This window comes from Bidens hawaiensis, unplaced genomic scaffold, assembly GCF_021521415.1.
Source record: "Bidens hawaiensis isolate Kalapana, Puna unplaced genomic scaffold, B.hawaiensis_p1.1 tig00003241_1, whole genome shotgun sequence".
NCBI lineage: Eukaryota > Viridiplantae > Streptophyta > Magnoliopsida > Asterales > Asteraceae > Bidens > Bidens hawaiensis.
The window spans coordinates 998,832-1,021,443 of NW_027491177.1; the positions used below are offsets into that span (position 1 = coordinate 998,832).

Consider the following 22,612-nt stretch of genomic DNA (forward strand, 5'->3'; position numbering starts at 1 on the left):
CCTTCTAAATAGATTATTAATTAAACACTTAAACCCACAAAACATGCATCAATTACTTAACATCTTCATGTTGTATTTATAAGCTCAAAACAACATTCACAAATCAATCATTGACAACCATAATAAACTTAAATCTCAATGTTTTACTTAAGATTTCATAATTATCCAAAAATATCCTATCATCCTTGACAACATTGATATGCTTAACAAAATTGATTTAATAGTAATGTCATAAAGTCTATGATAACGGATATCCACATATCATCCCTTGGCAAAATTGATACGTGTAACCTCAAATAGTGTTTTACAAATTGTAAGATTAAAGATATTGTATTAATTCAACGAAATTTAAAGTACACACAAAATTAAATATCTATTTAAACATAGGTCACTAATAATTATATGATAATGGTTCGTAAATCATTATTTAACTAATTTAATAATTAAATATTTAATTTTAAACTATTATAGATATTCAATAGTTTGTTAATAATTTATATGTTTTATAAATAATCATGGTGAAACTTCTATATCTAATAGTAAAATTAGTTGTAATGAGTTGGTAAAAGTTAGTGTAATTTAAATTACATTAAATGCATTTTTATATGGGTTACAACTAATAGGTCATGCTAATTAAATTCATGACCCATGGATAGCATGGATTAAGGAGAGTAGAGATTAGAAAACATAAGGAAAATTAAAACCTAGATTGAATGTGGTGATGACACATCATCTTCATTATTTTTGTTTATTAGTATAGGTAGATCAAGCTCGACTCATTTGGAGCTATATTTCTAAATTAAACTCGAGTTATATTGGTTACCTATTAACTTTTTTTTATTTATATATAATTATATTTTAGTTTTTATTTAATTTATTAAATATATATGCTATGCATTACATAATACATAATATCTTATAATGCGACTCTTAGGCTCGTGTTTGGTATACGAGGCTTTAACTCGAGCTGGCTTATCAAATGAACTCTAATTTAGACCCAAGTCCAACCTCGTTTTAACTCAATTATATTCAAACTTTGACACTTTGGTCGTAGCATTCATTAAATGATCGAATTCATGAAGATCCTGCTGTATCCCAATATCATTGTTCTCAACAAACCATACTTATTGTTGTCTTTCTCAATAGTCAATAACGCGTACTGCTACTACATTAAGATTAAAACTGTTCTAAAAATACACAGTTGCATTTAATAAGCATTTGATATTTAGTAGTAACCCATGACACAATGTATGCCAATAATCAAGTAATTAATATTTGTTTGTTGGAAGAAAGCCTTAAAACCAAAGAAAATCAGAACTTTGGTGGTCAAGAGTTGTTTAAATATTAAAAAATCAAATGAGAATCAAGTAAAGAGCGTTAATAATGGGGATTTAGCTTCTGTTGCATGAATTTTAATTTTTAGATTCAATATTAATGTTGTTTAACAAATTGCTTCAAATGTATAATTTTTCATAAATATTGATACGAATCAAAAGACGCATCAACACTAGCAAAACAATTGTGATACGACTCAGGGTCATACCCTTTACACATACATAACACTATTCGTCATTACTAGATGATAAAATTAGAGATAGGTGAAAGTTTTTATTGATTAAACATTAAAATGTCCACATATAAGCATTTAGTAGAAATAGATCGATATTTGTACTCCAAAATTTTAATAACAAAAGTTGAAATTAACTAAGGGCACTTGTCTTTGCCCTTTGAGTTCTTCAAGTCACGATAGCAAGGGCACTCTGCCTTGTCTGCGTAAGGACTAGACGGAACACACCCTTCGCACTTCCCACAACAGATCCCGCAATATTTCAGACACCGTTCTTTGTACCCCGCATTTGCGCACCTTCTATCGCACTTCTCATCGCATCCAAGTGTACCTATAAATTCAATTTGAAATAAGACCAAACAATAAGTTCCAAAATATAAACATTTGTTGGAAACTTTATATAATAAAAATAATATTAATGAATTTATTTACTTAGCGGAGAAGGGGCTGGAGAATCCGAGGTGGGGGCCACGTCGATGGTAGAATCAACTGCGGAGATGGAGGTGGCGGAGACGAGGAGAGTGGCGATAATGAGAAAGGAAAACGGAAAATGGTTCATTTTGTTGAATTATGGAGTGATGGAGTGTTATGTTATGTGTTAGAATTTATAGAACTTCAATTACACATGGATGTTATTAAATAACGTACGATCTATCATTTAACAACCCTAGTGTCCTTTTCACCTTCCAACTATTTGTTGTAATTATTGTATTGTGACATGGGGCTTTTTTTTACTTGGACCATCTCAAAAATTTAAAATATCCTAAAATACAATGTTTATCGGCTGTCATATTTTTATAATTTCATGTTATATCACTTTTCATAGTATTTTGTTGTATAAAATTACTATTTTTAAATTAAAATGATTTAAAATTGAAAAATAAACGCGGATTATAGGTCATTGATGCACATGATATACAAGTCATTAATATAAATGACGTATAACTCATTAATCTATACTATTTAATAAATAAAACTCTCATTTGCCACGTGTCCACTCATCAGCCCTCCTCACCCTCAAAATCCCGCCTTTCACCCACTCATTTTACAATCAGCGCTCATCCCTTACCCCGCCTAATTTTAAGATTATTAGTTTATAACCGATTATTATCTATACCTGCTTTAGATTTTCACTCTTAAACCTTCCATTCCATCGATGCCCTAATCCTTGAATCTCTATCGATCTTTTTCAATTTTCTCTCTCCCACATCAAAATTCCATAATCAATCTTTCTATCTGCGATTTGTCCTTCAACAACTTTAATACATGGTTCGACGATTTCAGTTGTGTTGTTCTACATCTTTATTCAGGGTAGGGTTTATTTGCTTTATCTTTCAAGTGTTGATTTGTTAGATACTGTTTTCTTTTTGTAATGTTCTGCAATCTTTTTAGCAAAATTAAAATCTTATATATTTGTTTGTTAATTGCAAATGTATTTAGTTTTTCTTTGGTCATGTTCATCGACCATTATTTAGGATAAAGTTAGGTGTAGATATTTAATAGGTAATTGATGTATATATGTAATGAACTAACACAGTTGAATATAATGAATATATTTGTGATTTTAGAATTCCAATTTGTTGTTGCGGACAGCCTCTCCCATTCTGCTTTCCATTGAACTGATATAGGGATTCGTTTTTACTGTTTCAATTGTTTATTGATTTGAATGAAAGTAGTCGAAATTACTTTTTGTGATGCTTGATGACAGTATTATTTAGATCGGTCAATTACTCGTCGTGTGAACATGTGAGTCCATGTTTTAGTTAATATTTTTTGGACATATAACTTAATGATTGAAGATTAAAGTATGCGCTGCAAAGTGTAAAGTTTCTTCTGATCGAGACCAAACTTTTATACCTCACTAAGTTTGTTATTATTGTTACTTAAGCTGGTTGTAAACATTCTTAATAGTGATTCATACTATTTTTATTTGACCGGCTGTTTATGCTGGAACTGGTAAATAATGGGTCAGAACTTAAATCATGAAATGGCATGGCTACTATCCTTACATGTTGGTTGAAAGCTCGGGGTAAGGCTTTCTCCCCTGATGCTGATATGCAAAACCAATTGTCATGCAACCACTGTTTCAGGATGGTTCAGTGAGCATCAAAACCCGTATGGTCATTATCTTTTTCACTTCTTTGCATACTTTTGCTATGCTAATATCTTCATGGTGGTTATGAATGTTAACTCTCTTCGCAACATGTGAATTTATAATGGCTTTTGATTTTATATTGATCTTCATTACATTTCTTTGACAGACAAAGATAACAAAAGAATGGACTTCAATAACCTTGTGTTGCCAGGTATTCATACTTTTGATCCAAATATAGAGAATATATTATAATAATATAATATATTATTATATTATAGAATATATTATTATATTATAGAGAATATATTATTATATTATAGACAAGGGTACATGCACCGATCAGCCGGTGTCCCGATGATTGAGTGCTATGTGCCTTATGTCCAAGGCTTGATGCAAAACTACTATCGAGCCGGGGGTCTCACCGGAAGCAGCCTCTCTATCCTTATGGGGTAGAGGTAAGGCTGTCTACATCTTACCCTCCTCAGACCCTACCATAGCTTTGCTATTGGTGGGATATACTGAGTACGATGATGATGATGATGATGATGATAGAATTGATCAAAATCTAGAGAATTCCATGATCTTATTTTTGCAAAAATATACATATGAATTGTTATTAATAATCATATTGCCAAATTTGTTTCCTAGAATTAGGGATGAGCAAATGGTACCGGGGATACATAAAGTTTTTGAGAAAATAGGATCGAATAATTCGGGTTCGGTACCAATAAGTATCGGTGTTGAAATTTACCGAATTTTTGCCTACGATACCGGTACCAAACCAAGAATTTTCAGTACCCGTACCGATACCAAGTTTTTAAGAAATTTGGGATCGGTACCGGAATGATACCGAGCTCATCCACACCTAAAATCATTGCAATTTGCAGTCAATTACGTGTTATACTAATTAGTAATTAGCATTATTACCCTACTTAATTAAAATCATTCTCTAATTCATTTTTATGACTTTCTATATAATTAAATATCATTTATAAATAGTACAGTTTATACACCAATTATAGATCTCTAACTTTAGCAGATTGACTCTTTTAATTTATGTTCGAACTTTAAATGTCAACTTATTTTATTTATATGTTAACTGCAAATTTCATAATGTTTTATACAAATATTTTAGTCCTTGGAAAAACCATTTTCAAATAACAAAACTTGTCAAATTATTTAAAGCGTCAAAAGTTTGTGTCTTGTGTTTGTGTGCTATTCAATTAATTGATTTTTTAAATTCAAATAATGTTATTATCATCTATAAATAACTGAATTTGATTTAACAAGTTAGACTCTGTTAATTTTTGCTCGAACTTTATTTTTTAACTTACTTATATGACATAGTAATATACAAATTATGGAAATTATATAAACTGCACACTTTCTGTTACAAACTTATTTGTACAAATTTCGTTTCTAAATTACATGTAATCATTCAATTACGTTACAAACTTATTTATGCTAACTACAAATCCCGTGACACTTTACAAAAATTATGGAAATTTCGGAGAAGTCAATTTCCATTTTAAGTTGTCTTGCAATGACAATCAATAAAAGTCAAGGTCAATTAGATGGGTTGTATTTAAAACATCAGGTTTTCAGTCTTGGACAATTGCATGTGGCATTATCAAGATTCAAAAGAGTGAAATTATCAATATTAGATTAGATATAGATGGTAAAGTTACAAATAGGATGTTTAATGTTAGAAATTTATGATTTATTTTTAATGTTTGTAAATATAATTGTAACTTTATTTATTATGACTAAATGTAATGCATCGTTTTTTATTCTTTAAAAAAACTTTTGACATAATTAGTTTGCATAATTTATAGTGTCCATTTTATTGTGCAACAAACCTATCAATTATTCTTTTCTTATAGCATGACCATTTATTATGATCAATTAAGTTCTTTGATAAACCAATAATAGTTATTATAAAGTATTTATTTCATAGTATATCTAATGCTATATGATAACAAATGCAATTGATTTAATATTTATGTTTGATTAAACATAGTTTTCTTCTTAGCAGTAGTAAATTTCTTACTATTATATGAACATATTATATGAACATATTATATCTATCATATGATATTTGTCGATTTATGATCAATATAGAAGTCAAAAAGATATTTCAAATGTTTTGAACTTACAAAATTAAATTTGTTAAAGCCGTGTTGTACACGGGTACTTAACCTAGTACACTATGTATAAAAGTAAAATAAAAAATCACATCCATCCCAACACTATAACCGTCCTTCACCGTCCTTTGACCGACCTTCACCGTCCTTTGACCGACCTTTAACCCAAGGTAAAGAGAGTTCGATGTAACATTTTGAAAGGACGCTACAAGGGGCATCCAAGGAGCTATTGGAAAAGATCTTAAGAAATGACCAGAAGTTAGAGGTTAGTTTATTTTGATAATCAACCATCAAAATGACCAGAAATAAAATTAGTGTTTTCTATATGAGAAAAATTATATTTATCGTTCCAGTTAGAAAACAATATAAAAACTATTATATTTCTTCTGATTATCTGCAGAAGGTGGTCCACAGTGACTCGCAGAGCCCGATGAACCAAGGATTTATATTTAGTAGAATAGGCTTTGCGATTCAAAAGGGGATAGCGACGCAACTTGTTGCTCGCTTACCCATTATCCAGTTGTAGCTCGGTTTGTGTTATATATATAAAAAAAAATTAGTAAATTACTTTTGTCTTTTCATGCTTTGATTTAATCGTAGAACTCTCGTAATTTTGAAGTTATCTGTTTTTACTTTCATTTAAGTAACACATGTTTATGGGTTATTACAACAAAAGTTCAAACTAAAAAACAAAAGTCTATATAAAAGATAAAAAGATCTACAAAACTAAAAATAAGGTAAGTTGGTAAATTTAATAGGGAGTATATGAAAAGTTAGGTAACAATTTACTAAATTCCCTACCCTTACCAAAATGGTGAAGGCTCGAATTTTGCATACAAGTTAGGTAATTTTAATTAATAGGCTAGATTAGATGCCTGTAAAAAGTTAATTAAATAGAAAAAATTCTTAACTACAACAAAAATGAATAAATGTTGATTTTACTATAACTCTATAAGTTATATGTGTGAGGATGTGCAAATGCGTGGCACCCTTTAAGGTCTTCACTAGTCCCTTTGTCCAAATTAACAATATCTAAGATTTGGCCCGCCTCAATTTTAGGACAAGTTCTCACTCATCTCGTTTATCTTATTGTCATTTTTGTAGCTTTTTTTATTTTAGCATATAAAATTGACCACTTATATCTAATAATCCTAACTCTGTTTTGGTCACGGTTTGATCCATTGTGAAGCTCTACGCCTCTACAGTACCAGATAGTAGAACGCAAACCTACAAAATTATAACTAAATTAGTTAATTATAAATAATCTTACATGCCTATACTCTGTAGTTGGTGAAAACTCATCTTCATTGAACCTGTGCATCCTGGAAGTTGAAATCTTATAGGCTTGTCATTAATGGGCCTATCTTCTTGGCCCATAAGATTTTGTTTTGACCTGAGGTCCTAGTCGGCTAGTCCTAACTCCTAACTCCTATGATTTACATATATATGTTACTAGGCTATGAGCCCGTGTGATACACGGACTAGATAACATACATGTATACATCAAAATTTAAATTGCAGTATAGTTAACAATATATGTTATGAAAAGAAAGAAATGAGGGATTACGTTACTCAACTGAAATTACCCCATGAGAAGATTTTTAAAAGTTTACTTTACATATTTACCTTTGTTACTATAGTTGTTTTTACTATGTAATTTGTAGTATAATAGTGGGAATTAAATCTTGATATGGTTAACTTCAAGTTTTAACTACTTGTAAGTAACTTTGACTCTTCCTCATTCAACATGTTACCTTCACTAAATCTTACATTTGTATACTCGTGTACAAATTTGAACCTCACGGGCCCTAACCCTCTACATCATAAAATTCCATGTCACGTTATTGATTTTAGTGAGTAATGATATTAATGATGCATAAACATCATATTACCTAAAAATTTTCATAGGAATAAAATTAGACCCCGATAAAATGGTTCGCAATAATAACAATAAAGATCTTCCTTTTGTTAAAAGCTTAGTTTTCTAAAATGTTAACCCATAAATAGGCTTGTAAACGAATCAAACTTTCAGCGAGCAGTTCTTTATGTTCATTTATCTAATAAACAAACCTGTGTGATATATTGTATAGTGTTTCTATAATATCATTTTCCATTTTCATTGAATTAGTGTGGCTATCGATGCAATTACCAATAGCAAACAACTTTACTACCAACTAAATAACTTTGCTTAGTTTCTCAGACACCAACTTTACCTATAAATTAAATTCTTGAACAAACACCAACTTCATTACTATCTACATGATTAGTTTAATTAAAAAAAATTAGATATGTTACTAATAAATAACAAGACATTGAAGCAAGTCTAAGATGCGTAACTTATTAATTGCCCTACTGATCTAGCAAGTTAACAAACTTATGTTACTAACAAAAGATGTACCAGCCACATATCCACATATACTTACAAAATGTAAATATAACATGACCCGTAATTGAGAAAAGGCGGACATACATCCTGGCTGTATATTGTTTAGTTTTTGTTGTCCCAGTTGGTTGTCCTAGTAGTGATGGCCCGTGACTTCCAAATTTCACTTCACTCATTTATGACTTTAGAATTTTGCCACCAGCTTCCGGGTCTGTAGAGAAAGATCTAATTCCAAAGCAAACTGATAAAGACCAAATAAGACATTTAGTTTCATTCAATAAGAACAGGTAAACCAAATACATCCAGGTTGTGCTTTTGAAACTGAGATAAGTAAACTTTAATCATCTTATCATTTTCACACCAAAGTGGCTGATCACCCATTTAACAGACTTTAGAAATTGCTTACTTTCATCTCCATATTTAGAGGCAATTGGGGTCAAGTTGTGGACTTGTGGGTTGACCCACAGCCATATTTGATAAACTAAAAACTACTTTGAGATAGTTAATGCAAAATATGATGAAATCCACTAATCCAGCATACCCGATATGGTAAGACTTTCGTTTTCATCCAAAACACCAATTAGCTTGAGTTATTCCATAGCATAGTCAACCTACAAATGAATAAATGATATTGTTAACTTATAAACTTATGCAAGTAAAATTTCATCAAAGTTGAAGTAAAACTGGAACTGGAAGTTAACATACCGCTAGTGACTCAGGTGACTTCAAAAGTCTAAGATAAGAATCAAGAAAACATCCATTCCCTTAAAAAGGTGGATGCTGCAAATTAATACACGAAAAAGCAGTTACTGTCTTATGTCCTATAAATAATATGCCTGCACAAATAAATAGAATTAAATAAAAATAGTAAATAAATAAATAAATATATGACAACAACACATATTCACTCCCAATTTGAATTGACTCGTAACCTGAACCCGACCGACCTGTTTGCCGGGCCTGTGATACATTAATAGCAATTCCTCAAAACATCCTTGAGTAAGAGCGTCTATGCCAACAGATCATGTAACATTGTATAAAGGGAACCATCAAATAGGTCATGTAGAACAGCTACCTGACAGCCAAAACAAAGTAAACATAGCTCGAACAACCTGCAATATAGAAACAACAGTTTAGTATCATCTTTTCATCCTTTGTAAACTTAAATACAAACAGCATTACCACCAGCAAGCACTATACCAAAAGTTCATCATTCTCTATGTCTAGCAAATCCATTGACATTTAATTTTCCTTTTTTCTGGTATGTATTGACATCTTTTACTTCTGCTATTGTTTCACTTCTAGGGATTCGCATATACATCCTACTTTCAGTCGTTTTGAGTTTGTAATAAACTAAATTCATATAAGTAGTAAAGAGAAACGTACCTAAGATGGGGTTCGTCATTATTAGATTTCAGGTATTGTACAACCTGATAAAATCTTGGAAGGAAAGGAACAACAATAATAATAGGGTTTGTTTGAGAATTGTTGGCTAAGGAAGAAGTTATATGTAAGTCTGGTTAACCTTCTTTCATCCGGATTCTTCATAAAGCTTAAGCTTACAGATGAGAGGAGATTCAAAAACCATGTTAAACCAAACAACACATGGACAGCCTCTATGGAGGCCACATGGCTTCAATGAGTGCATGTGTACAGAGGCTTTATATGGGTGACACGTATTAAAAATGATCTTCATTTGTTATACAGTAAGATTTTATTTCTTCTATGGAGGCATATGAAACCACTGCCTCACTAGTTACTAGGATGTTGCATTACAGCATTAGATTGTAAAACATAATAAGTTGGCTTAATCTATTTCGGGAGAGACACAACATTTTAATTAAAAATCATTAACTCTTTCTTTTTTTTTTTTATCATAAAAAAGGTTCCTTTAATCTTGATTTATTACCAATAACTATAAAATGAATTGTTTTCTTAGAGAAGTTAACAACTCTTTATTTCAATTTATATGCATAATACTTTTAGATGGAATTTATACTTTTTATATTTTAAATTTTTATATTTTAAGATACACGTTATTTAACTATTTTTATAGAAAGTTGTGTATTTGAGACCGACTCCATAATACTTGAGACACCAGTCACTCGATCTAGCAGCTAACCCGATCTCAGGTACACCCTTTCCGTAGCGTCCCAATGTATTTGTTCATGAAATAATCAAACATGATCCAACAAGTGCTATAGTGAACTTAATAAACGAAGAACAGATTCATATGCTTCTATTATGGGTCAATGGTCTCGTTTGATATGAAAGTTTAGTTTATGATGGTGGGTCAGTGAGTAGCAATCATCCCAATATTTACTCTCATAAATGAAAGAATGGTGGATTTAACAGCTTATTAAGACTCATAATTAACTTGTAGGATATAAGCTAATCTAAACACTTGAAAATAGCTTATCAAATAATAGAAAATAAGTTATAAGCTAATTTAAAATATAAGCATAAGCCAAAATAAAAAAGCTAGGCCAAACACCCCCTTAGTGTTTTACTTATCAACACATTTAAAATTTGCGTTACCTACAACCTGTCATGGTACAAATCCTCACTGGCATCTTTATAACCAAGCAATTAAAACTTGTACACTACCAGCCATCATATAACAGCCAAACAATTAAAAACTAGCACCCTTTCTTATTTGCTTCAACTCTCTGGTTTTGAATAATGATATAACTACACACACAACACTTACATTTTTAATACATACTGACAATTATTTACGACACCTTTGCAGTTTATGATACATATATATACCAAATCCGATATTACGCCCCACTTGTAACACATGTTTTTAAGTTCCAAGCCTGTAGGAAGGGCAGAGTTGCTGGCCTTTTTGATATTCAGAAGAATATTGGCCCGACGAAAGCAAATTGACCTGCAATTTATTAATGATATAATATCACTCAATTAACACGAGTGCTTGTGATAATACTCAGCAGGAAGAATGATATCATAACATGAGCTACCTTGATGATCTCCCACCTAGAGCTCGGGCGCACATATGCTGCTAATATGGCCATGTGAAAATGCTGAACACAACCAAATATTAACCCTCACATCATATCTACATGCTAACAATAAACCATGCGTAAATAAACAAAAGCTTACTCTAAATGGATCTCCTCTTAGTGACTGAACAAACATCAAGCTCCTTGCATTCTGACCCTGCCAAATAACACACTTTAAAGGTTAAAACCACCGAAATCAGACATTAACAAACAGTGTTACTAAATTATAATTATTATTATTATTATTATTATTATTATTATTATTATTATTAAATATCCAAAACCTCCAAGTATATATCCCTGAGTCGCCTTCCGGTTTGAGCACAACAAACACGAACAACCGGTTCATCACAACTGCCACTAATTATATAATCTCTCCCGTTCATATAATACGATCGAGTGTAGTTTTGATCACTTCCGGTTGGAGCTACATCGAAATTTGTATGCAGCCTTCCGTCTACAGCCAAAAGTTGTTTAACCTGCAAAAGAGTTATGATTATAAGCATACTTTGTTATCAATTTAGACTGAATATATAATATCTACCTTGTTGTCAGCAGCTGATACGAGCAGATAAAGGTCGTCGGGAGAGAAACAAACCATTACATTTCCACTTGAACTTGAAGCAGTGTAACACGGGTTTACAGGTTTTATTCTTAAGTCACACATTTTAACATCATGATCAAATGATGATGTCACAAACATAGAGGGAGAGTGATGAGCAAATTTGGCTACATTGATGGCTTCTCGATGCATGTCAGTGAACAAATGTAGGCGTTTTCCAGTTGAGATATCGTACACAGCAACTTTCTTTGAGTAGCCGCTTGTAAGAATCCAGTCGTCTGTTGCATTGACATGAACGGAAGTCAAATGCTGAAAGTCGTCAAAGTCAACACCGGTAGGACTACAATAGTTATTTGCAACTTCTGGTAGTGTGTCGTTTATGTCATATAATCTCAAGGATCCGTTGTCATAACCGACAACAAGCTATTTGTCACAAAGGAAATTTGTACAATTAAATATTAGAAACGTTTACTTGTAAACAGACTGATTTGGTTATGTTTTTATCTCTTAACTGAAATTCAGTGAAATGTTTGTGAACCATTTGGTGGAAAGATCATTTATTTAATAAACGAATGAATTTAGTTGAACGAATAATCATGAGCACATGTGTAGTTCATTCATTTATGTTTATCAACGTTCGTTCGTTTACACTCATTTTTGTTCGTTATTTTACGCTTGTTTAAGTTTGTTAATATATTCATTGAAAACTTTTTGACCCATTACAACTTAGTGTAGTTAGTAGTTACAATAACTTTTTAGGTCCAACACGTTGTTTTCACATTACATTTAATTACTTTTAGCTCAGTTATGCCCATTCGTCTACGTTCAGTTATGTTCGTTTGTTTACATTCGCGAACCATTCGTTATTAGTGTTAGCGAACGAACATAAACGAACACAAACACAAACACAAACACATTCACTTTCTTGACGAGTGAACACGAACAAGAAAACAAGGTTCGTTTAACTGTTCGTGTTCGATTGTTTGGTCGGTTAAAGTTAAACGAATGAACATGAACATAATCCTTTCGTGTTCATTTACAAGCCTACATAAAACTTACCTTGGATTGGAATCTCTTAAGCCAACAAAGCCCCATAACGCTCTTATTTGTATCAAGTAACTGCATATAATTAACAAGATTCCCGGTCTCATGATTAATAACAACCACCTCCCCTTCTAAAGTCCCAAATGCCATTAAGCTCGGGTCAGTTTGGTGATATTCAAACTGCCTCGGTCGAAGGATTTTGCCCTCTTCTTTAACCATTTGACTAATATTCGACAACGGATGTAAAACAGGCCACGCGGATGAACCAAGTTTAGCAGCACAGAGAGACCTTGAGTAAAAACTTTGACTTTTTCTATGCTGTGATGAACCCTTTGACTTTATACCACTCGTTCCCATTTCACGCGTATGCAATACGCTAATGATGCTTTCTTTGTGTTGTCGTTTATTCGGTAACGCCTCATAGTAGCTTGAAAAGACGGTTTTAGCCCTTTCTCCATCAAATTTTCCTATTTGACAGTTATCCAACACTCTTAATCTTGGTAATGAAGCGATCATATACTCCCTGTAATGTTTCTGAAAACATATTGGTGAAGGATGATGCGAGTTATACTTTTGTGAAACCGCATGTTCATCAATATACAATTTACCAAAATAACCCTGAAACAAGATGGAGCCAAGACTTAAGATGCATAATCCATAATGATTAGATATAAATGTAAACCATAATGTTCTAAGTTCTAACCTCGATTGGCATATTACTTGAAGTTTTGTTGGTGTTTACATCTTTCAAATGACACGGTGAAGTGTCCTTGCAACATAAACAGTTTTGAAATCGTAGTTCTAACAATGCAGGAAGTTTTAACAAGGCAGCAACTGTAGTCCAAAGATTGGACACTTGTGTGGCGCACATTGATAGACGGGTTAAATTAGGCATGCGAGTGAAACAGTCTTTTTCCATGGTACTAAGTGAAGTGCAAAAGTCCATATTAAGGGTGTGCAAATGCATAAAATTTCCAGCCATGTTAAGCTTTTGAATCTCGGTTGACTTTACGTTTAACACTTGGCAGTCGAGACCGGACTCGAAAAGATCCCTGGAAACATTTTAAATCCGTATACGGTATAAAAAAACCACTTAATTATGCAGCGTAAATAATTAGAATAGACCTCAATGCATCCTCCTTCAAAGGTGTATCGTTGATATTAACTACACGAAGCCTTGTGTTGATAGCATGCATTAGCGATAAGACTGAGTGCTTGTGTAAGTCAATGCTTGATTCGCAAACCAAGTCAACGGTCTCAAGGGCATTTGAGTGTTCTGAACCAAAAAGGTCGATGAGAGGAAGCAAATCGGCATTTTTAAGCTGGTCCAGTAAAATTACTATTGTAGATTTTTGGCTTGTGAATTTTTGAACCATGGCCTAATATCAAGAAAAGAAAAATGTTAGGGCTCAATTATGTAAATTTTAATTATAAACATTAACTCTAATGTGGCAAAAAAGTAAATATGACCTTATTTAACCATGATATAACATCTGAGCTAGGCTGCACCTTATGCATGTGACAGATTTCCAAGTACCTATACCACACCAACAGGATAATTTAGTTAAATATGTTTCATTCTATAGTCACTTGAATATATGGATTTATAATTTATTAATTCAATTTATTTATATGGTTAATTTTAATTATAGGCTCAATATTTGGACAAAGATGCCAAAAGTTAAGAATTCCCTTAAAATTCAACTTATTCCTCAAATTATCCTAAATTAGCAACTAAAAAGGAGAAAAGAAAACTAAATTAAAGTTTAGAAAATAATAATAATAATAATAATAATAATAATAATAATAATATCCTTGAATGTTCTAAACAAATTTAATCAACAACTTGTTCAATAATCAATACAGAATCATAGTCTTCAGCAACACAAATTAATTAATTCCAAATTCAACCTTCAGAGTCAGTGTCAATTACTTATGATTTTGGAGGCCTATGCAACTTTTACAGAGAGATCTCCAGTAGTAGCAGATGTACATATATACTCCTTACAATGCACAAATTAATATTATGAAATTGGAACACAAAGAATGTGTAGTTGCAGAAATCAGACACATATATAGAGACTAACCTGGTGAGTAAATCAGAGATATGTGGAGATGAAGAAGACATCAGTAGATGTATAATTCTGCTGCTGTTAGTTTAGTTCATGTTCATATGAAATTTGTAGAGAGAGTACTGGGGACCTCAGTTGCAGGTTGCTTATAAGCAACCCCACTTATTACAGTGGTATCTTATGCTGTCTGTCTGTCTGTCTGTTCATAATAATAATAATAATAATAATCACACCTTCTTCTCTTCTCTTCTCTTCCTGATAGAATTACAACTATGATCATACGTGTTCTGTCTGTAAATCCACGTGGAACACAAACTAATGCTTATCAGTAGCATATTAAAAATATATATTATTAAATATATTGAATTGTAGATCAAATAAGTTGTATCTACTATCTACTATCCGGTAGTTAGCTTGATTGTTTAGAATAAACTTTTATATAAAAAATTATAATTAAAATGAATATTCCTGTAACTTGATTGAGGCTTGCTCGATAAAACCTCGTTTGTAATCAGCTCGACTGTTTTTAAGCCGAGCCAGCTTAGTTTTGTAAAAAGCCACCACGAGCTAAGGTAAGCTTGCTTATTGGCTCACTTGTTTGGTAGTTTAGAATAAACTTCATTTTATTGTTTACAAGTTATTACTCACATAGCAATTAATCTTAATCATCCTAAGTGCAATCTTTATGTAAAGTTGTAAATCAAAGCTCATTGACTTGCCCATTTGACTCGTATTGATATGTTATTGCATTTATGGAAAAATATTCAAGTCTAAGCCAGAAATGTAACAAGTTTGTCTTGGCTGGCTAGGCTTGTTGATTAACTTTCTAAAAATTAGTGGTTTGTTACTTTGCTAACTAATAGTTTTCGTTGAGCATATTAATATATTTTTATAAATTATATAAAAGAAAACTAAGGACATGAGAAAGACAAAGAAACGTCACCGATAAGGCGATAAGTAGATTGAGTTCACAAACAAGATATTTCAATATAAGGTGTATATTACTATATCGTGTTGAATAGTTGATGTGAGACCACAATATTGGATTGGTCCACAAAATGTCTATAATTGAATGATATTAATTGTTGAGACACCAATACTTATCACTTTATTTAGCTTCTCTTACCTTATTATTTTAATATTTTTCTCATATAAGTTAACTAGATAGTGGTTTCAATAATATTAAAAAAAAGGATTATACATTATCTTTTTCGTTTTTCATGGATTACTCCCTTGTTATTAATTATTATTAACTAATAATAAAATAAAAGGCTTTAACACCTACAATTTATTAATCTAAAACAAAATAATTGGTTACGTGGTTATGACAATTAGAGCTGCACAAATCGGGTACACCTTGAAAACCCGAACCGGTTCGGAACCGGTTTTTTTCAACCCGGGTAGAGAATGACACTGGTTCCAGTCAGGAACCGGTTCGGTTCCCGACCCGAACCGGTGCCCAGATATGCGAACTTTTAAGAACCGGTAGGGTATGAACCGGAACCGGTTTTTACGTAAAAACCGGTTCCACCGGTTTTTTTTGAAATTTAAAAATTAGAGCCGTTAGGAACCGGTTCCAACGGCTATATAGCCGTTTTTGACCGTTGGAACCGGTTTTTTAACTATAAATAGGGTATTTTCTTACTAATAATAGCAAGTTTCAAAACTATCAAACACACTCCAATTCCAAAACCATAAAACACACTACAAACCAAAATTAACCTTAAACCGACCACAAATGGCATCCAATGATGACGTTATTATGGTGATCGAAACAACAAGATGCCCCGATGTTTGGGTCCATTACGATTTGTGTCTCATGACCGACTCACATGAGTTGGCACGTTGCAAATATTGCTCGAAGTTTCTTAAAGCAGGGTCCAACTCGACATTACGAAAACATACGAATAAGTATTGTCGAGAGAAAAAAAGATTGGAAGATAAAAAAAAGGAAGTGGGAGAGTCGTCCGGCTCTACAACCCAAAAATAAGTATTCCCGGATTAAAACGACGGACTTTGTTTTTTATGTTTTAGTTGTTATGTTTAGTATCGTTTATGTGTTAATAATGTTTGTAATAGTTAGTTTTTAAATAAATAAAATGTTCGTCGTTATTAAAAAAGTAACAAAAATTAATCGAACAAATTATAATAAAACATATAGTACAATTCTTCTTCGTCGAAACAAATAATTTTACCAAAACAAATAATTAGTCGAACAAGTTACAAATAATTTTACCAAAACAAATAATTACAAGTAATGGAAACAAGTAATGGTGAAACAAGTAATGGAAACAAGTTATATATAGGTTTGGCCCAAAAACCGGTTCCAACGGCTATATTACCGTTGGAACCGGTTCCAACGGATATATTGCCTCAAAAACCGGTTCCAACGGCTATATTACCGTTGGAACCGGTTCCAACGGCTATTTGGTGTCTAAAAAACCGGTTCCAACGGCTATATTACCGTTGGAACCAGTTCCAACGGCTAGTTTGACTTTTTGTTTGACCCTTGAAAAAAAACCCGTCGGAACCGGTTTTTCCGGGTACGACCCGAACCGGTTCCAAATAATAACCGGGTAGGAACCGGGTTGGAACCGGTACTGAAATATATATAGTAGAACCGGTCCCGATTTTCTGGTACAAAAATACCCAAACCGGGTATTGTTCCAACCGGGTTGGAACTGGAACCGGTTCCGGTTCGGTTCCACCGGTTAGGTTCCGGAACCGGTTTTTTTGTGCACGTCTAATGACAATTACAGAAGTCGTATGGCATTGATGAACCAATTATGGCATGATATCAACCGAAATGGATTGACCATCTAACATTATTAAAAGTTGTTATACTTTATGGGCACTTCAATAAAAAAATATAGTAAATTAGATTATTTTACAAGTTAAAGTGGTTTTATTATTAATATAAGATGTGCACAACCGTGAGTTCAACCAAACAACACAAGAGTAACTTAAATAAGTTAAAACACTTGCTACATCAAAATTTACTAAAGATCAAACAACTCAGTTGAATGCCAGGTTTATCTATAAAAATAATTATCATCTAAATTAGGGGGTGCAATCCGTCCTTATTGTAAGTAATCAGTTCGGGTCCATTGGGTCTTACCCGGTTTATGACTTTATGCTCACCCCTATAAGATACATTGTCTCTTTCATGAATATATACACATGAAATAGTTCTTCCTTTGTAGCCAAATTCACCATAGCATAACATATGAATTTCTTAAAAACATTTTTTTAGGAGCTTCAAGCTTCAAGCTTTTAAGATAAAGCTCCCACTCAATCTAAAGCTCTGTTTGGTTCAAGGAGCTTGAAGCCTTTAGGTCAGGAGAAAAAGCTTAAAGCTTAAAGCTTCTACTAGTAGCGTTTAGAAAGAGCTACAAGCTTTTAGTGTGTTAATTTACTTAAATAACCTTCCAAAATAAATACATTTACTATTGTTGTTTTTAATTATGCCCATTTTAGTTATTTTATACGTTTTATTAAAAGCTCCAGTTACTCTGCCAAACATCTAAATTTATCTAAAAAGCTACAGCTTTCAGTCACCAGCCACCAGCTACAGTTACCAGCTAGTTTTGCCAACCATACCCACAATGGTGGTACAACCAGTAAAACTAAGACCATGTGTAGTCATAAAGCTCCATTACCAGGGGTTATGCGCCACGTGGCGCCCAGTCAGAGTTATGGTTTTGTACAAAAACAGGTTGTAGTCATAACTCTCCACTACCAGGGGTTATGCGCCACGTGGCGCCCAGTCACCATTAATTGTTTTTGTTTTTTTAAAATAATAATTCATTAAACTCAAAAAAAATAATATATAACCACCATCTATGGACACCTCTGGACACACATCTCCGGCCAGATCTATCACCATCTCCGGACATCCACCACACCTCATCTCGCCGGTGATCAACCACCACATCACCACCACCCAACTCGCCGGTCACCATCACCATCCATGGAAAGCTCGCTAGAAACATCAACTCGCCGGACACCAGTCACCACCACCCAACAAGCATGCTCCAAGACCCACCCCAACGGCTATTAACATCGATTCTCAACGGTAACATATATTGATTTGTGTGCCATTTGCGCGTTTTGTATACAACGCACCAAAATATCAATTTAACATAACGCGAGGGGGGGGGGGGGCGGTGTACCCCCCGCGTTTTCACCCCACAACGCGACCATAACGTTTGCAGTACACATGGTCTAAGAACTAAGAGATACAATAAGTTATATGAAGTAATCATGACTATAAAGAGAGAATATATCATCGAATAACTATTTTAGAAAAAATAACGGGAGTACCTAACCAAGTTTGATACTTTATTTTATTTTATTTAGTTTGTTGTTCAAGTATAACTCATATTGAAATCTCTCTCTCCATATCTAAAAGATCACTTTGCTCAATGATGATGGGGATAGCCAAGGAATTAATAAAATGGCTTTCACACATTAACGCTAAAAATGTTAGAAGGTTAAAAGCTTCGTTTCCCGCCCAATTTATGTAAATAAGTACGTGAACAGTACCCACGTGCAACAGTACAACGTCAAATCACTATTCACATCACTGTTCCCTCTGAACAAGGGACATGCTCAGATAAAGTAATATTATTATAATCATGGACCAACGGTTAAAAGGTTCCCGCCCATAAGGGTCAACTCTCTAGCAAACTGGAGGCTAACTAGTTTAGTTACTGGACGAAAGGCTTGTGTCTCTCCCTCTATAAAAGGAGGACCCAGCCATAAACAAGAAAACAACAAATCTGGAGATAACATATACTCTTTGATCTTCTCTTCTTCCTTGAGAAATATGCACTTTGCTTATTTCTTTCTTACTTCACAAACATCATAGCTTCACCAAGAATTTCACCCAAAAACTGATCTCAAATACCTCGGTCTTGGATCTCCGGTGAGCTATAACAACTAACAACAAACTAGTGAACCTCTCTCTGCATTTTGCAAATGTAGAGGACACCACGACCTGCGTTAGGTTAACCGGAACCCTTGAAACCTGTTAGCCTAACCAGTCCATTCACTATCATTGGTCTTATCTTTGTTGTAGCAACAAGTTGGCGCCCACCGTGGGGCTACGCCGCTTACTTTATCTTAAAGACCAGTAGTGTAGCTCCATATTCATCAAAATCACCATGTCGGAAGGTGGATCTCCTGATGAAGTCGGCCAAGTGTCAAGAACACCAACACCAAGTGCCGGCCAAGAAACTCTGGCGACTTCCATATCTTTTTCCACCCCGGGAGGAACTCCGACGAAACCTTTGTTCCTCGAGTTTTCACCTTTACGAACTCCAACCCCTTCACGATTCGGAGTTCCTTCTCCTCATGCGGGAGTTACGAACACTCTGGAGCGTGTTGACTTGACAATGGAAGGGGTATCACGACATTTTTTACAACTAAGGCATCTTCTTAACCAACACGTGAGCCAAGAAAGAGAAAAGGGGATAAGATTAAGGCTGGAGTATGACGATCCGGAGCCCTCACTATCACTCGGACGTCCACCTTCCCCTTTAACCAGCTCACAACCGGCTGCTCTTCATTTAGAAGCTGGTCCAAGTGTAACCTGCCAACCTTTTAACCCCTCTCCTTATACTTATGGGAGACCAAGCCCAACGGCTTTCCCTTTGTTCACCTCACAACCCCGTGGGCACGAGACCACTCTCAACCAAATATGGCAGTCACCAGCTTCAAGCGTTCCTCTTACAGCCACTACGTGGGAGCAGGCCATGTCGGTCTTGCCCTTGGCTCGGAGTACAGCGATGAGCACCCCCATGGGAACAAACCAAACAGCAGCAACCCCTGAAAGCCTTCAAGGCTTTAACCTCATGCCTCAGATGATGGCTCAAATGATGGCACACTTCCCTTGGACCCAACTCATCAACCAAGCTCTGAGCACTCACCAAGGGGCAACGGGTCATAATCATGCTATAAGGGTAGAAGAAGACCCTGCAAAGCCTTATAAGCCTGGTAACTTATCTTGTTTCTCTCAACAAATTGCCGGTTATGACTCTCAAACGAAAATCAAGATGCCACCCCATATAAAAACATATGATGGGACCGAGGATCCCGAAGACCACCTTCAGGTATTTACCGGTGCTGCCAGAATCGAAAAGTGGTCCCACGCTGAATGTTGTTTAATGTTCATGCAAACACTTGTCGGATCAGCCAGGATATGGTTCAATGACCTTCCTGCCCAAAGCGTTTGAAGCTTCGATAATCTGAGCAAAGGATTCTTGGCCAACTTTTCCCAACAAAGGAGGTATGTCAAGGATGCCACGGTAATTTTTCAGATAAAACAAAAAGATGATGAGAACCTTCAAGATTCCATCGAAAGGTACAAGAAAGAAAGGTTGACATATGTGGGGGGCGACGAAAAAATGAGGTGGCAGGCTTCATGAACGCCATCACCTCCAAGTACCTCACAAGGGACTTTAACAAGTGCCTACCTAAAACCCTTGAAGAAGCTCTCGAACGAGCTGAAGCCCATATCCGAGGAGAAGAGGCCGTTGATTTCAAGGAACAAAGAAAAAGAGCTCCTGGTTGGCGAAGCAACAGCCCCAACCGAAAAAGAGGGAACTTCAATCCCTATGATAGATACCCAAAGAGCTCAGATCAACGAAGGCCTGAAGGTCGGAACCCTCCAATCATGGAGAAGACTGTGAACTTCACAGCCTTAACCAAGACCCCTCAGGAGATCCTTGCCACTGAAGATGTTAAACATAACTTTCGACCTCCTCGACCCTTGCCCAAAAGCAAGAAAAACGAAAAATCCACCCAGTTCTGTGAGTTCCACGAAGAAAAAGGCCACAACACCAACGATTGCTTTCAACTCAAGAGAAGAACTGAGGAAGCCGTTAAGTCTGGAGAATTGGCCCATTTGGTGAAAGGGGTCAAAGACAAGATGGCCGAAAGAAAAAGCAAAGAAGTGAATATGGTGAATATAGACCAAGGTGTTCCCCACAAACGACAACGCTTGGAGGCATGGGAGCTTCAATGTGTCTGCTTCCCACCACCTCAAGGTGACTTACTCTCAAACCCTTTGGTGGTAGAAGCGAACGTGGGAACAATCGAAACAATCAAAGCCTACATCGACACAGGGGCGGCCACAGAGATCATGTATGAAAGGTTCTTCAATCAACTAAGTAGGGAAGAACGTTCAAGGCTTCAATCCTCCGGGTCCTCTATAAAAGGTATCGCCGATATACACTTGAATCCTTTAGGCCAACTAACCCTTGATGTCTGTTTTAGTGAAGGCCAGATGAAGAAAACCAAACCACTCACTTTTGTGGTTATCAGCATACCTTCCAACTATGATATAATCATAGGAAGGCCAGGACAATGTGCGTTAAACATGGCTGTCTCGGTTGGTCAAGATGCCGTAAAGTTTCCCACCGATATGGGAATTGCAACCCTTCAACCTACCCAAGAGGTTTACACGGTTGAAGGGGAAAGTTCAAGAAATGAAGATGGCGAACAAGGCTTGATCATAAACCCCAAGTATCCTGAACAAAAGGTACGGGTAAACACAGGCCTTTCCAAAGAAACTCTCTCACGCCTTGAGAAGCTGCTGATACACTATAACGATGTCTTTGCTTGGTGCCCGGAAGACATGACCGGCATCCCTCGAAGCATTGCAGAACATGAGCTAAAAATACCACCCGATGTCAAGCCTGTTGTCCAAAAGAAACG

At 34.7% G+C, this 22,612-nt stretch overlaps 1 protein-coding gene and 1 long non-coding RNA gene across 2 annotated transcripts; both read right to left on the minus strand.

Annotated features, from left to right (window-relative positions):
* Positions 1-8,299: 8,299 nt before the first annotated feature.
* LOC143622699 (uncharacterized) lies at positions 8,300-9,352 on the minus strand. The gene is made up of 3 exons (XR_013151767.1): positions 8,895-9,352; positions 8,731-8,800; positions 8,300-8,430 (listed from the first exon to the last, which is right to left on the minus strand). It is a non-coding gene; the product is annotated as an uncharacterized LOC143622699 (long non-coding RNA).
* Positions 9,353-10,692: 1,340 nt separating this feature from the next.
* On the minus strand, positions 10,693-15,045 carry LOC143622738 (protein DWD HYPERSENSITIVE TO UV-B 1-like). The gene is made up of 10 exons (XM_077093800.1): positions 14,909-15,045; positions 14,292-14,358; positions 13,947-14,200; positions 13,525-13,873; positions 12,837-13,439; positions 11,760-12,200; positions 11,500-11,694; positions 11,316-11,372; positions 11,174-11,236; positions 10,693-11,082 (listed from the first exon to the last, which is right to left on the minus strand). The coding sequence occupies exons 1-10, from the start codon at positions 14,947-14,949 to the stop codon at positions 10,999-11,001; spliced, it is 2,154 nt and encodes a 717-aa protein (XP_076949915.1). The 5' UTR covers positions 14,950-15,045; the 3' UTR covers positions 10,693-10,998.
* Between the last annotated feature and the right edge of the window lie 7,567 nt (positions 15,046-22,612).

Coding starts and splice junctions, on each gene's coding strand:
- LOC143622738 (XM_077093800.1), bottom strand. CDS start 14,949: ATGTCTTCTTCATCTCCACATATCTCTGATTTACTCACCAG. Junction 13,874..13,946: donor TTGAAGGAGGATGCATTGAG/GTCTATTCTAAT, acceptor AAATGTTTCCAG/GGATCTTTTCGAGTCCGGTC. Junction 13,440..13,524: donor CAAGTAATATGCCAATCGAG/GTTAGAACTTAG, acceptor ATCTTGTTTCAG/GGTTATTTTGGTAAATTGTA.